The sequence below is a fragment of the Tetrao urogallus genome (assembly GCF_951394365.1).
Source record: "Tetrao urogallus genome assembly, chromosome: 15".
NCBI classification, from domain to species: domain Eukaryota; kingdom Metazoa; phylum Chordata; class Aves; order Galliformes; family Phasianidae; genus Tetrao; species Tetrao urogallus.
Window position 1 is genome coordinate 10,639,316 of NC_136828.1, and position 15,619 is coordinate 10,654,934.

General features: G+C 46.8%; 3 protein-coding genes across 3 annotated transcripts; 2 read left to right on the forward strand and 1 right to left on the reverse strand.

Moving 5' to 3' along the window:
- Window positions 1–2,015: 2,015 nt before the first annotated feature.
- Window positions 2,016–3,201, forward strand: ATP5MF (ATP synthase membrane subunit f). The gene is made up of 4 exons (XM_079542998.1): window positions 2,016–2,021; window positions 2,095–2,202; window positions 2,569–2,685; window positions 3,030–3,201. Exons 2-4 carry the CDS (start codon window positions 2,109–2,111, stop codon window positions 3,056–3,058), a joined length of 240 nt encoding a protein of 79 aa, XP_079399124.1. The 5' UTR covers window positions 2,016–2,021; window positions 2,095–2,108; the 3' UTR covers window positions 3,059–3,201.
- Window positions 3,202–5,336: 2,135 nt separating this feature from the next.
- On the reverse strand, window positions 5,337–10,532 carry CPSF4 (cleavage and polyadenylation specific factor 4; the record flags this gene model as incomplete). The annotated part of the gene is made up of 8 exons (XM_079542997.1): window positions 5,337–5,405; window positions 6,473–6,565; window positions 7,037–7,109; window positions 7,537–7,630; window positions 7,784–7,879; window positions 8,671–8,823; window positions 9,230–9,280; window positions 10,430–10,532. The coding sequence occupies 8 exons, from the start codon at window positions 10,530–10,532 to the stop codon at window positions 5,337–5,339; spliced, it is 732 nt and encodes a 243-aa protein (XP_079399123.1).
- Window positions 10,533–10,888: 356 nt separating this feature from the next.
- Window positions 10,889–15,458, forward strand: PTCD1 (pentatricopeptide repeat domain 1; the record flags this gene model as incomplete). Its single annotated transcript, XM_079542995.1, has 8 exons — window positions 10,889–11,341; window positions 12,259–12,399; window positions 12,599–12,817; window positions 13,070–13,171; window positions 13,544–14,302; window positions 14,485–14,601; window positions 14,878–15,060; window positions 15,264–15,458. The coding sequence occupies 8 exons, from the start codon at window positions 10,889–10,891 to the stop codon at window positions 15,456–15,458; spliced, it is 2,169 nt and encodes a 722-aa protein (XP_079399121.1).
- Between the last annotated feature and the right edge of the window lie 161 nt (window positions 15,459–15,619).

The window sequence follows — 15,619 nt, forward strand, 5'->3', positions numbered from 1 at the left end:
AGCAAGGAAGCTCTCAGCTGTGTGATTTCTTCTGCATTCAGGAAAGGAGGGCTGGGAGCATTCTTGTAAGCACACAGAAACACAACAGAAATACCTTTCTTCATCACTCCTCCTCCTCCAATCTGAATCAACCAGTGAGACCTTGAACGTTAGCCAACAGCACAGGTCAAAGGGAGGAAATGTGCTGCAAAACCTCCCACACATCTGCACCATTTAACTCTTCCTGCTTGGTTTGGGATTAAGATGGCACAAAGACAGCAGCTCTTCTCCCTCAGTTCACCAGAGCAGGCAGTTCGGGCCGAGGTTTAGGGCACTGCTGTCCCTAATTGCTTTGCAGATGGATCATTTTATGGCCTTCCTTTGCTATCATAACAAATCAAACTTCCCCAGGCTTTGCTGTAAGCGGTTTGAACAACGCTGTGTGCTCCGCAGGGAACTCTTTAAAATGAGGCACCTGCCATTGGCTTTTCTCCTGTAGGTGAATTAATTTGCCTTGCATGAGTAATCCTATTTAAAACTACAGGTTGCCTTGCAAGAATGAGGGAAGCAAGTCTAAAGCATGCTTTTATGCAAGTGCAGCAAAAAGGCCACATAGCAGTTCATGAGGGGACACTTCTGCAATAAAACTGCAGTTGCCAGTAACTGCAATAATAGAATAAAGGATAATTTAATAAAGGGATTTTTAACTCATTTAACAGTGACTACATTCGGAACACTTTCTCCAAGTGATCAGGCACACCATGCTTTCCTAACTCTACTTTCTGTTAATAAGTCAGCAAAAAAAAGCAGGCAGTAGTCTCCTTCTTCGGCTTTTATTGTTACATTGCAGGAGAGCGCTGTTCAATGTAAAGAAATTGATTTGGGTAAGATGAAGGACTGAGATACAAGCTGGACACCTAGGCCAGCCCTGGAGTGACATGAATCACACAGTGCCATCTCAAAACGACAGCAGTCAGCTCCTTGAGTACCAGGTGAGCCTAAGACTAAATGCAAAGACCCTGCAATGACTACAGGAAATCCTACGGGACTCTGCAACCTAAGCAAAGTAAAAGGTGCAAAAATGGGTCACACGGTGCTCAGATAGGAGCTGTGCATCTTGAATTTAGTCTCCGCCATCTCTGCTCAGTTGAAGCAGTCCCTTTGCGGTGCAGGTTTAACACCTGGGAGATCTCGCGTACTGGCTGGCTCGCCGCTCCCTGCTGCATCAGTTCGCCGATGGAGCTCAGCACAGCGGAGAACCGAGCCTGACGCTGCCCTGGAGCTGAACGATTCGATGGGAAACCTCTAGAGGTCGGGCGAGCTCCGAGCCTCGCTGCACAGCTCGCTGCCTGCCAGTGACACCTGCCGGGCTCCTGCGCGTCCCGGAGCCCTCACAGAGCCGAGGTGGCACGGGGCGAGCTGGGTGCCTCCCAGATATGGGCACAGCTGGGAGGGATTGTCCCCCTCTGCTCTGCCCTCGTGAGGTCCCACCAGGAGCACTGCGTCCAGGGGTCCCCAGCGCAGGGATGTGGAGCTGCTGGAGCGGGGTCTGCAGAGGGCACGGCGATGTCAGAGTGGAGCGCATCTGCAGTGGGCGCAGGCTGAGAGCTGCGGGTGTGCAGCCTGGGGAAGAAAACCTCCAGGGAGACCTCGCTGCAGCCTTCCACTACCTAAAGGGAGCCGATAAACAGCAGGAGAGTGACTTTTAACACTGTCTGATTGTGATAGGACAATGGGGATGGTTTTAAACTGAAAGAGAGGAGATTTAGGTCGTATGCAATAGGGAAATGGTTCACTTGGAGGGCGGTGAGGCGCTGGCACTGCTTCCAGAGAGGTAGCTGCCTCATCCCTGCCGCTGCCCGAGGTCATGACTCCGTAATGAGCAGCATCAATGTACGCCCTCCAGCCCCGCCCCGCCCCACCCAACATGGCGGCGCTCCATGCCCACCCGCCGACCCTCCTCCCGTCAGCCCCTGCGTCGCGCCCCCTTCCCGTCTCGCCCCGCGGTGGCGCACGGCACGACAAGATGGCGCAGCCGCCGGGTGAGTGCTGCGGGCCAAGGTGACCGCGGCTCCTCGGCTCTCGCTGACCGCGCTCTGTTTCTTTATCCCGCAGTTCCTCTGAAGGACATGAAGCTGCTGGACGTCAAGCTGGGCCAGCTGCCCAGCTGGCTGGCTATGAGGGACTTCACCCCTGGCGGCATCGTGGGCGCCTTTCGCAGAGGTGAGCGAGGCGGGGCTGTGGCAGCAGCTCTGAGCAGTGCCCTGTGCTGTGCGTGCGGCTTGAAAACAACAAACGCTAGCGTCTCCGTGCTGTGTGTGTTAGCATTGAAGAGTCAAGTAATCCCGAAGTAGCATGAGCTTGTTAGGGCCGTGCTAACGTTTGGGGAAAAAGATCGTTTTTACCTTTTTTTTGGCTTGCACTGACACTGTGATTCACCAACACACGTTGCTTTCTCTCAGACTTGATTCTGAGACCCCTGGGTGTTTCATCAGAAGCACTTTCCGGAAGCCTTTGCAATCAGCATCTTTCTTTCTGACAGAAGACTGTTCATCTGGCTGCTGTGAAAACCTCCTTTCTTCTCCGCAGGTTATGAGAGGTATTACAATAAATACATCAACGTGAAGAAAGGGGGCCTTGGTGGTATCAGTATGGTGCTTGCAGGGTATGTTGTCATGAGCTACATCTGGAGCTACAGTCACTTGAGTAAGTAAACACTATGGCTGAATGCAGGCAGTGCAGCTTGGTGATTGCCTGGGGCAGTGAAAACAGTAAACTTTGTAACTGCTCTTAGAAATGAAGTCAAAGAGCATGTTAAGTGTTGTCACTTCAATCTGATGCTGTCTAGACAAGCAAATTGAATTCTTCTAATTGTCAGATAACCCACACTTTCTTGGTGTTGAAAGAAGCGTAGCTCTTATTGCCTCTTTAACCTGATGGTGCTTAAAAGCTACACGCTTAGATTTCCCCTGGAGTGCTTTCTTTGTGTGTGTGAAATCCATGGATTTTTTTTTTTTTTTCTTGCAACTTGTTGTTTTACTTTGATACAGAGCATGACCGTCGCAGGAAGTATCACTGAAACATGGAATTCAGAAAGTGAAGGTGCAGCTTGTGGCCACTGGGACATTCATCCTGACAGAAGGCAACTGAACTGTCATTCATTTAAAAAAAATCTCTACTGTTGTGACCAATAATAAAGTGCATACACTTTACACTTGCTGAACTGAACCTGTCATAAATGGCTTGTTAATTTGACTGTGTGGGTGAGTTTGTCTTCTCAATTTTGCACCTCACAAGGATAAGTTTGGGAAAAAGTTCCTGCTACCTCGGCTGCATTATGAATTGGGGAAATTATTACAAATGGTTTGCATTTAACTCTTTGAAAGAAGCAAACAAATGCTTTTTACTTCTGCTGGTCTAACTGTTCAAAGGTTGGGCAGCTATATGAGAGGATATAATACTTTAAAGAAGAATATCTTAGAGGCTTTCAGAGGCTTGGTGTGGCTGTGTAATTCTCCATCTGTCTGTCACCTGGGGCCCAGAGGCATTTGGACAGTTTTCCACCATCTGAGACAGGTTCAGGTTTGTTACCTGTTAAACCATTTCTGTCAAAACTATAGCTGTGTTCATTACTTACAGCAGCTGGGAGGGTTTTCTGAATGCGTATAAGCCTAAAGGAACTGTGATATAATGAAAGTCCATTAAAAATGGAGAACTGCTGATTGACTTAAATGCACAACTGCAATTTAAAAGCAGCTGTGGATTTGGCCCCACCTGATTAGCTTCCTCATGCTTTCCACTGAGCAGGTGCATCTTAAGAAGCCTGCTGTACCTGGGTGCTGCAGGTACACTGCAGTATTTATCTCGTAATAGGAGCAAGAATGAAAACCATGGGCTAAGGAATACAAATCTCTTGAGCTTTATCAGTAAGAGAAAGGCTTTTCAGTTGCAGAAAACATCTTTTCAGGGAGTGAAGACTTTAAGTCTCCCTGAACTAGATGGGAATGGTATCTAGACACAAGGGTTTGTTCCCTTTCCACACACCTAGTTACATGCAGGTGTCATTTAGTTTGGCTGCTGTTCAGCATGAAGGGACACAACATAGTAAGCAAATTCTTGACAGTTTGCTGTAATACAGTCGCTTAGTCTCAGAACTTCTATTTTGACTGACTCTGAATGCACACAATGAAACAATGGCTGCCATTCAAACCAACACAGGCTCTGGTCACTTTTCCTAATTTAACCATGTTGCCCTACTTACAAAGAAAATAATCACAGACAGCTTTTTCCATCCGTACATTTCAATAAAAACAAGGTACAAAGGCAGTCAGCAAATGAGAGGGGTTATAATCAATAAGGCTCACATAGGTGCAAGTTGTTGGTTTTTTTTTTAATTCACATTTTATCATTGGCCCTTTTGAAATAGTTGTCTCACAAAACAAATGGGTTTTGGCTTGCAGAGGTACGATCTCAGAAGAATGTTCTACCACTTTTAAAAAGCAGTGTTCCATAAAAATATACAGCTCCACTTCTTGGTCTTCTCTAGGCTACAGAAATACCTGTTTGGTGTGAGCTGAATGACAGGGGTGCTGAGAAAAGGCTCTTTTGTTCCTACACTTTAAACTGTGTTCATTTCCCTGTGACTTTTTGCAAATGGGAAATGAACGCAGATGTGAATTTCCCAAAATCATTTCTTCTCATTATTTGGCCAACTACAGAGATGCCAATTTATTCTTCCCAAATCAGTTCTCACCCAGAAGATTAATTTCTAACCTTCAGTATAACAAGAAACACAGAAACAAAGTGGACAAGAGTTTTATAGCCTGGTGCATGTGAAGCATTAAGTCAATCACCAGGACAAGCTCACAAGACTGGATCTAGGAACACAACTTCACTTTGTAAGAGCAGGACAGCAGAATTCCTCACTGAAGGGAAGGCATTTCAAGGACTAATTTTCCCAGTCAGTCTTTCTGCTTCCACAGGGAGTGCTGAAATGCTGCAGGTTCTCCAAAGAGAAGTGGCAGGAGGAAAACATTTAAAAAAAAAACCACCGGGGTCAGCTGCATTGACATGGAATGCTGCACCGGTGAGGGCTTTGCGTGTCTGTTTGCTTTTAGATCTGCCTTTCAGCAGGGCTCAATGAAAGTAGATGGAGGCCAAAATCTATTTTAAAAAAGTTAAAACATAAAAAAAGTTGTGGACAATTACAAAAATGTTGCTTAGCAGCAGCCAGCCTCTGACCAGTTCTTTCAGTAATGGCATTAAAAAACCAACCTGATTAATAGTTCAAGAAATAGTGCAAGGCAGAAACCTTTTCTCAGTGTTAATAGCTCCCTTGCACTCTTCTTTCTGCTCTTTCACTGTCCACTGAGAAAGGCCAGATGTCCTTTGGTGCATCTGTTGGCATAATGACCTTTTTCACCACACTAAAAAAAAGAAGAGAGAGAGAGGAGTTTTTAGAGTTACAGATTCTTTCTCTTGCTGCCTTTAACAAGCAGCTTTTAACAGCTTTTCTGTGTATGGAAGATGCAGCATTCAGTCAGTGGAGTCAGTGAACTGGTGTCACAGAGCCACAACTTATGGACTATTTCCACTCCCTGGAGCAAAAGCTGCTTCTGTGCTGGGATCAACCAGTACCACATTATTGTATGACAAAAGGGACAGGTCCCAGTGCACTGCTGCAAAGAGCTGTGACATACAATGTTAATTTCAGTATTTGAGGCTTCCAAGACTATTCCACTTAACATGTAAACTGTAATGGAGATTTATACTGGGGGCTCAGCTGATCCTGGATTGCACAGTTAAAAGTGCATCTAAACAAGAAATTTGTGACATTGCACCTTAGGGCTAGTCAAAGCCAGAGGGAAACATCAGCCTCTGATATTACAGCATTCTCCACTGTAGTGGAAATTTAAGTCAGGGCTTGAAGCAGTGATTGAGCACCTGGTGGGAAGGCAGGGCCAACCCAGGGGAGCTCAGGTGTGTGCAATGCATCTGAGTGGCTGGAAGGGTAGAGCCAGGATCCACCCCTTCACAGACCTCATTTAAGGGCTGACAGTGGAAGCAAGAGGATCTCACTGGAGATCCCTACCTACTGGAGGCCTTCTAAAGGTAAGCAGTTCTTCTTCCTTTGTGTCTGTGGCTTCTGTGTTTGAACTTGTTCTTTTTTACTATAGCCTAGGATTGTGTCTCTTTGTTATTACTGCCGTACTTTCCTTCATGTTATAGCACTACATCCACATATGTAGTTTACTTGCTTCCTTAATTCCTTGCTTATTTACTGGAGAGGAAGTAGCCTTAAACAGAGATATGGCTTCTGAAAGCTGTATTTGCAGAAGACTGGATTTGATTCAGCTTCTTAATATCCTTGTCCAGTCATAGTAACTGCTGCTCAAGCAAGCAACCAGCAGCAAAGCAGCATGAGATACTCCAGGTGATACGTGTTCTTATTACTTAAACGTGGTACCCCTGCTCTCCCTCCCTTCTGAATTACCTTATAACAGGTGACCTGCTCCAATGGCCGGGGTCCTCTGTTCCCAGTGTTGTTATTTTGAGATTGCATGACTCCAATAACTTGGGGTGTCCTCTGTTAGTTAAGAGAAGAGTTCTGATTCATTAAGTGCATCAAGGATAATGATTTTTACACCTCTTATTTTCTTAACAAGAGAAAAGAACACCCCACATATTGAATGATCCGTTTTCCTCCCAGTCTGTGTGGGTGATCTGCCAGCTGGAGCACCAGAGAGAAGAAACCAAAAATTAAGGATTACAAAACCCAGCAATCCTGCTCTTCTCTGAAGAGCAGCTTTAGAGAATTGGTTTGGGCTGCTAAAATATCATTGCCATGACTGAGATGTCATGCAGATTACAAAAACTGGCAGATGGTTGCATAACCACACGTGACATGCTTCTCTGTTCTACAGGAGCGTTCTGTGATTAGATCTTCATGTTATATTAGAGCAACTGTAAGACTTTCATTGCTATAATGGCCTCTTCTAAAGGACTGTGGAAAATGCTTTGAGAGTGGATGTGTGTAGGAAGCAGGGGAGTTGTGTACCTTTTGCTGTGTTTGTGCTGGCTGAGGCAGTGGTGGTTGCTCTGTGGTTCCCATAGGTAGTTCAAATCGAGGGCTGTTTTAGGCAGAAATAAGGATTCTCAAATTATACACCAACATTTTTGCATCAGCTCAGTTTAAAAAAAAAAAAAAACTCCAAACAAAATGTTCAGCTAATTAAATTAGATTTATGGAAAACGGACCTTTCCCCAGTTATCATTCTGGTGCTCAGTATTTATGCTTGCTAAAACAATATGCCAGTAACCAAAATTCTTCTGTAATACAAGCTCATGCAATCCCACCATGGCATCTGAGCACCACTTCAGTGTCTTACTGGTAGCTCTCTCGGGAGGACAAGCACCACGTCCTCCAAGCAAAAACAGACTGTGATACCAAGTGTTGGCTATCTCCACAGAACCACTGGGAAGCACTGGATACCCCCATATGACAACATCAGGTTAAGTGGAAGCATCATTAAAGAGCAAGCCTGCAAACATACTCACTGCATGAATTTACAGGTAGGCCCTTCTGGACAGAATCCTACTAGGTAATTCACACAAATGACTCTTCGAGTGTGCCGGTGTCTGCAGAGTGGACCTGCAACACAAAGCTCCATGGTTCATGTACCATACATGTGCACTGCAGTGTTAAATAGCAGCAGGAACACAAAGCAGATCATGCAAAGAAATAATAGCAATTCCCTCCTCTTCACTTATAGCCACAGAAGCAGCAACTATATGACATACATACCGTGTTTACAGAAGCCTCTGTCATACCAGGGACAGTCTTTGATCTTAGATTCCGGGTCAATGTGCAAGAATGGACATTCTTTGTTACTGCATTCCCCTGTACCAAAGGCAAATGCACTTCTTAGTTAATGATGCAGGCTCAAGATCAAATAACTCCTAAAATGTTACCTGGATCATGTAGCTCCCACAAAGCTGTTACCAGCATTCGTAAGTTCAGGTACAACAGTCTCATTGCCTGACTTAACCTAGAGGATGAACACCAACCACTCACCACCAGTGAGTGAAGTCCTACCAGACTGGATTATTTATGTGTGCTTTTAAAAACAATGTGGAAACTGATCTTGAGAGTCATGATAACAAAAAACCAACATTTAGTGCACCAAAAGCGTGGAGAAACTACAAATTGCACACTAACCTCAATCCAAGGAAACCTACAAGACTGTAGGTTTCTGACAGCAAGTTGCCTCATTATGTCCAGATCTCCAGAGCTGGAAAGCAAGTGCATAAAAGTTTTGCACCCCCATGCCCTCTGCTGCTCATCAACTCCCCAAAACAAGATTCATGCAAAGACCACCTGCTCATCCTACTCAACTCATGCTAAAAAGAGGAATATAAAGTACAAAGCCCAGTAATCAATGTGAACTTCCTCCCTCTTCCCCACAGTGACAAGCTCTTGAGAGAGAAGACATCTACAACACGTGGTGGACTTAGGGGAATAAAAAGATAAAAGAGCTAAGCAGACCTGAAAAACTACAACCAAACAGTTGTCAGCAGACATGGAAGAACTGAAATATTCTGAAGATGGAATAAGAGGGATGCACCAGGATCTTCTTCACCAGACTCCCACACTTGCAAGGAACACTAAGTAGAAGCTACAACACTTCTTACCAAATTTGGAGTAGAAGTAACACTCAGGCATCTTGGTCATGTCATACTCGTGCAGAAACTCGCACTGGTCTCCCTTTTTGCATAGTCCTCGTAGCCAGTGTTTGCAAACAACAGTCTTTTCCCCACTGATGTGTCTGAATGGGCACATACCTCCTACATGAGGATGGGATAAGGAAAATGAGAAAGAACAATTAAAATCTGCAGCACAAGCAGGAACACAACAGCAGTGCTCCACTTGCCTCTACAAGAATTCAGTTTTTCTTATGACTTGCTTTTAATGGCAATGACAAACAAGGACATCCAGACAAGTCCTGTTTTACCCTCAAACAAGCTGAGCACCGTAGTCTCCAGCTTTTAATCCCAGCAACCACAACCCACAGATATTATAGCAGTTACATCCACAGCAAACCCCACACGATTTGTGGAGTTAACCCAATATCCTTCATTTTTATCCTCTCCCCAGCCCTCAGCTTAATAAAACCCACGATTACCATAGACAGCACTAGCAAATCTAATTCTCCTCCCTGCTACGTGAAAGTGTACTGGAAATGCAACTTGCCTTTCCCACATGCCGCTTTTAAAAAAAATTCACAGACAGCTGCACCTGATTCTGTGGAGAGAAGAAAGATAAATAAATGTTAACAAACTTTTGTAGGAGCTTTCGAAGTATTTTCTTCCCGAAGAAATTATCAAGTCCTCAAATTCAAAAGAGAAATAGCATTTTGGTTTGAGAAATTTACGCTCCTGCATGGATTCTTTGTTCAGGTCTGGCCTTCACAAATATCTGTATTCTCCTCAATGAATACACAGCAGGGAAATTTGCAAAGTTCATTAGTTCTGTTTATAGACTTTCCGACTTAGGTTCTGCTGGCTGGGCACTTACTATTAAACCAATTGCTGTAGTGAAATGTGTTTAGAGCTCTGGCAACTCTGGTCTTGTACTTTCTCAGCAGAACAGCCTGAACCAATCATTGCTGCGTTATCCCTCGCTGACCAACAGGAATCACAGCATTGAAGGGAGCGACATGAGGTCAGCAGCACTGACACAGAACATCAGCAAACTGTTGAGTCTCCCAGGACTATTTGTATCGGTTGACAGGCTGGAGAAGACCTCTACGATGACCAAGTCCAACCAGCCCATCCTCTCCATGCCCACCAACCGTGTCCTTCAGTGCTACATCCCCATATTCTCCATACCTCCAGGGACTCCACCATCTCCCTGGGCAGCATGTTCCAATGCATTACATCTCTTTTGGAGATTAAATGTTTTCTAAATATCCAACCCGAACCTCCCCTGGCACAACTTGAAGCCATCACCTCTCATCCTACCGCTGTTACCTGGGATCAGAGGCCAACCCTCACCTCACCACAACCTCCTTTAGGACCTGTAGGGGTGATGTGGTCTCCCTTGAGCCCCCCCCATCTCCAGACTATCCAGGAAAGCGTTCTGACACCAGACCACAAACCCACCTACAGCTTTCCTGCGGCAAAAACACCTCATCTACCAAAACGGAAATAAACCAACAGCTTGGGAGAGCAGTGTTTATTCACATGAATGCCTCAACTTTGCTTCCATCCCAGCTTGGCACAAACTACAAACTACAGACACGCAGCACCCGGCAGAACCTCATGGGGCAGCAGGAGCTGAGGGGACACGAGGACGGGAGCCCGGCACAGGGCCCGGGAACCCCCCCACCACCCCGGGACAGGGACAGAGGCACCCCGGAGAGGAAAGGCCGCGCCCTGAGCCCACACGCACTGTCCATGCCGGGAAAGGGCAGCGGCTGCGCCCCCAGCTGCTGCTCCACCGCCAGCTCCAGGTCGAACTTGATGTGGTCCACGCTGGCGATGAGCTCCTGCATGGTGGCAGCCGGGGGGCGACGGCACCGGGAGGGAAGGGGGGGAATGGTGGGGGCCGGCTGCGGCCAGGCCCGGCCTGGCCTGGCCCGGCCCAGCCTGCTTCGTTTCGGCAGCGCCTCAAAGAGTAAAGGCGGCCGCGCGCGCCCCGCGCCGCGCCGCCCGCCTGTCCCGGAGGATGCCGGGAAACCACCTCCGCCTCCGGCCACCCGACAGGCAGCGCGCCCGCGCGGCTCTCCGCCAATCAGATGGCGGCGTGGCGCTCTAGGCACGCCTCTTCCGGCCGCGCAGGCGCCGTGGCGCTACGGTGGCCGCGAGGGGGCGTTGCCACATGACCGGCGGGTTCCGCCGCGCTCCCGTTATGAGGCCCGCGCGGCTCCTCCTCCTCCCCCTCTCGCCCCTCGCATGGTGGTGCTGCCGCACCGCTGCTCGGCCGCCCCTCGGCCCACTCCGCTCCCCTAGGCCGAGCCTCCCGCCGCTGCCTGGCCTGAGGGCGCTGAGCTCGTCACAGTTGCCCCCTGAGGTGTGCGGTGCGGATGGGAAGGGAGGCGAAGCGGGAGGCCCCGCCAGAGCTGCGGGCGGTGAGGAGAAGAATGATGAGGATGAGGATGAGGATGATGAGGGCGTGGAGTTCGGGACGCTGTCTACAAAGTTCTCTTCTAGAAAATATTACCGCAAAACCACGTCAGTGTTTCGGAACTTAAAGCTTGAAGAGGATGGGGAAGAAGAAGGGGAAAGGAGGCTGTGGCGCGGCCCCAAGAACACCCCGTACTGGTACTTCTTGAGGTGCAAGGCCCTCATCAAGGAGGACAAGGTTTGCTCTTTGCTTATTTGGGTTTTAATGACTTTTGATCCACGTGAGTGAACACTTTTGTGTTAGGATTAGAGTGGTTCACTTAGGAGGGGCTTGCAGAGATCATCAAGTTCCTCTACCTGACCATCTTGGGGCTGGACTGAAGTCTTAAGTTGTAACTGGAAGATGTGCTCTGATGGTGTGTGTAGCAGCTGGGTTCTGGTGCTGGGCAGATCCTCCCCACTTCCTACTCCTGCCTTCCCTTTATGGCCAACCCTCTGTGCTCAGCACAGTTGAGGCCACACCTCAAGTACTGTGTTCAATTTTGGACCAATCACTACAAAAAAAAAAAAAAAAAAGTGGAGGCCCTGGAGTGTGTCCAGAGAAATGCAATGAAGCTGTGAGGGGTTTAGAGCATGAGTCTTATGGGGAGCAGTTCAGGGAACTGGAATTGTTCAGTCCAGAGAAAAAGGGACCCTGAGGAGACCTCATTGCTTTCTGCTCCCTGAAAGGAGATTGTAGTGAGATGGGGGTTGGCCTCTGATCCCAAGTAACTGATAGAATGAGAGGTGATGGCCTCAAGTTGTGCCAGGGGAGGTTCAGGTTGGGTATTAGGAAACATCGTGGAAAGAGTGGTAATGCATTGGAGCCAACTGCCAGGGAGGTGGTGGAGCCACCATCCCTGGAGGCATTTGAGAACTGTGGAAATGCGGCACTGAGGGAATGACAGATAGGACTCAATGATCTTAGAGGCCTTTTCCAACTCTAATGATTCTATTGTGCTACGTGTTTCGTTATCATCTTTACAAAAAGAAGGAAAACAAGAATTTATGAGGAATTCTGTGCTCTGTAGGATTTCTGACTGCAGCTGAGACTACTCATATCCATTGTAACTGATTCTCTTGTTGCCTTATAATGGATTTTCCTTTTCTCTGTAGCTGGCAGAGGCCCTGGAGCTGTTTGAGGTGCAGATGCTGAAGGAGGAGCGAGTGAAGCCAGAAGAGAGCAATTACACTGTTCTAATTGGCGGCTGTGGCAGGTTTGGCTACGTGAAAAAGGCATTCAGACTCTACAATGATGTAGGTTTACATTCTGTCTTCTCTTGAACCTTCATTAGGTTTTCTCAGCTACTACATCTGTTTCTAGCATTTGATCCTGTTTTTCTCTCCGAAATGCCTTTGAGCTAAGGTTCACCTTTTCTTAGCCTCAAGCTCTTAAAACCAAACGATGAAATAACTCTTTTCCTAAAAACTACTTCCATGTCTTCTCTTCCCTTAGATGAAAAAGCGAGGCTTAACTCCTACTGAGCCCACATACACAGCACTGTTCAATGCCTGTGCAGAATCACCATGGAAAGACTCGGGCCTGCAGAGTGCGCTCAAACTACGGCAGCAGCTGAAGGACAAAAACCAGGAGTTGAACCTGATCACTTACCATGCATTACTGAAAGTCTGTGCGCTGTGCTCGGATCTCAGGATGTGTTTTGATGTACTGAAGGTAAATACAGGACTTGTCTTGCGTTCTGCTCTAATTAAAGCTCTTGGAAGTTGCAATATTGCATTGTCACATTGCAGAAATTTTTGCAGTGATAGACCAGGTGTTTGTATTTCATTGACTTTGGTCTCATTCAATTAAATTATCTTGATACTTACCAAGGTCAAGTACATAAAATGATGCCACACGCATCAACAGCTGTGACAGACTGTTTGAGTACCTGGGAAGTCTAATGCTCTCTCTCCTGTTCTTTAGGAAATGGTGCACAAGGCCCACGTTCCCACAGCTGAGACCTTCAGCTTCCTTCTAATGAGCTGCATAAAGGACAGTGAAAGTGGCTTCCGATATGCCTTACAGGTTTGTCTTTATGTGCTAAATGGCAAGAAAAAGGCACTTCTGTACTATAACTTGTCACTGAAATGTACAGAGGGCAGCAATTTCACAGAGCTGATGAAATGAGGTACTCAGCTCCTGCTGGGGCAAGTTCTACAAATCAGACACCCTTCAGGACATTGTGTAAGATGTTGGAGAACCCTGGAGGACCTCACAGGGCTGTACTGGCTTGAGGTGGCTGTTCACTGCCCACTGGCATCTCACCTTATCGTGCTATAAACTTCCTTTTCTGCAGGTAGATGATGTAAGAGTATGCACTGTAAGTATGCTTACAGTCTGCTGGAAATGCTCCGGTTATTTGCTGTTATGTATGTTTGTTCCTTTTTCCCTCTTCAGGTTTGGAAACAAATGACTAAGCTGGGCATAAAGGCCGATAGGCACAGTTACAATTTGGTGCTGCGTGCTGCAAGAGACTGTGGAATAGGTGATCCAGCTGTGGCTTCTAAAGTATTGCTGAGACCCACCGATGAGAACTCACCTCAACTAAGGCTTGCACCTGGCAGGCAGAAGGTGAAAAATCAGAGAAAGAAGGGAGAAGAGGCTGCACCAGTTGTCCAGCTGGATGTGGAAGCCATGGAAAAGCAGTTATTTCAGGAAAGTTCAATGCAGCCTGAAAAAATGATTGTGCAACAAAGCAAAGATGTGAATCAGGCTGAAAATAAACCAGTACCAACTGGTCTTGACAGCCCTAATGTAAGTCACAGCAGGACTGGAGCACTGATGAGGAGAGGCCAAGATGAGGCACAGCAAAAACAAGTTTATCTAAGCCAGAAGCTGCACTTCTGCAACCTGCCCAACCTGCTGGATTCACAGATAGCTGATGCAAATGTGGTTTCCTTGGGGACAGTATCCACACCATCTGATAGACTGTCTTTGATGGGAGATGTGGAGGGTTTCTTGAATAAAATGAAAGAGGACAATGCAGAGCCTGACATTAAAACATTTACTTTACTGGCGGAGCTGGTGGAACCCCAGAGTCCATCAGAATCCTCTTTGCTGGCACTCCTTGATGAACATAAAGTGAAAGTAGATGTGACATTCTTTAACACTTTAATAAGGAAGAAAAGTAAACGTGGAGACCTAGAAGGAGCAAAGGTGAGGAACTCGGAACCAGCCATGTTGCTGTTTTCTTGTCCCAGGCCTCCAGTGGTGCCTGTGTTTCACTGTGAGACCTGTTTCTCTGTCCACAAGATAAACTGAGAATCTTACACTGTTTTTCACTAGCTAGCACTATGGTGGAGCTTCTTGGGAATTGATGCCACATTTGTATCTTACAGAGCCTTCTGCCAGCTCTTGCAAAGAGGAGAATATCGCCTAACCTCCAGACATTTTGCAACTTAGCAATTGCTTGCCACCAAAAGGAAGATGGACTGCAGTTACTCTCAGATTTGAAGGTAATATAAATAACTAACAGATCCCCCGCTTAGGGAAGAGGCAAGGCCAGTGAAGCATTAATGCTTCCAAAAAGACCTGAGGTTTCTGTGGTGAATTCTCATTCCCTAAAAATGCAGCTGTAGAGCAGCTGCTGGCAGCTTAGGCTCTGTCCTGTAGCTATGCTGGGATAGGGAAAAGGTCATGGGAAGAGTTGGCTGGGACTGCAGGAAGCTGCTGTGCAGGTCATTCTTGAAGTCCTGTGCTAATGGGCAGCTTAACCACCCTTGTTGTTTCAGAGATCTGGAGTAACTCCCAACAAGTTCATCTACAGTGCTCTTATTTCTGCTGCTGTGAGGCAGCTGGATTACAGCTACCTGACTGAGATCCTGCGAGACATGAGGAACAGTGAGGTACCCCCCAATGAAGTTATCATACGCCAGCTGGAATTTGCAGCTCAGTACCCTCCAAAGTTTGACCGGGTGAGTAGCTGTGACTGGCTGCAGGGTGAAGAATGCCAGCATGGGAGGGGAAGTGTAAATGGCTGCCCTAATCTTTTTCCTGTGGTGTTGTCTGATGGTTTCTCAATAGCTATTTACTAAATAGCAGCTTGTAGCTACTGCACACTGGTATTACATGAACTCTGTTCTAACAGAAGCTTGTTTTGTTGGACTTCTATTTGCAGTATAAGTCAAAGAACCCATACTTGGAGAAAATTGATGGCTTCCGTGGCTACTACTACCGGTGGTTAAAAGTAATGGCAGGAGAGGAGACCCCCCACCCCTGGGAAAAATACAGAACAGCTAAACATTCCACAGATGAAACTAAAGAAGAAGCTGTGCAGGGGCAGGTAGGGCACAATGCTCCAGCTGAGCGCTGAGTCCAGCATACTGCACTGGAAGAGCTTGGACTTTGCACCCTTAAACTGCTTCCTTGTAGTAAAGCTGTGTTGTAGTTTCAGGAACTCAAGTTCTTGTGATATTTACTAAATAAAATATTTGTCCTGTTGTAAGGAGAAGCAAATATACTGTCAGTGAATTT

What these genes read in the sequence shown, in the direction of transcription:
- ATP5MF (XM_079542998.1), top strand. Translation starts at nt 2,109, where the DNA reads ATGAAGCTGCTGGACGTCAAGCTGGGCCAGCTGCCCAGCTGGCTGGCT. An exon ending in CGTGGGCGCCTTTCGCAGAG is followed by an intron (nt 2,203 to 2,568) that starts GTGAGCGAGGCG and finishes TCTTCTCCGCAG; the next exon opens with GTTATGAGAGGTATTACAAT. An exon ending in CTGGAGCTACAGTCACTTGA is followed by an intron (nt 2,686 to 3,029) that starts GTAAGTAAACAC and finishes ACTTTGATACAG; the next exon opens with AGCATGACCGTCGCAGGAAG.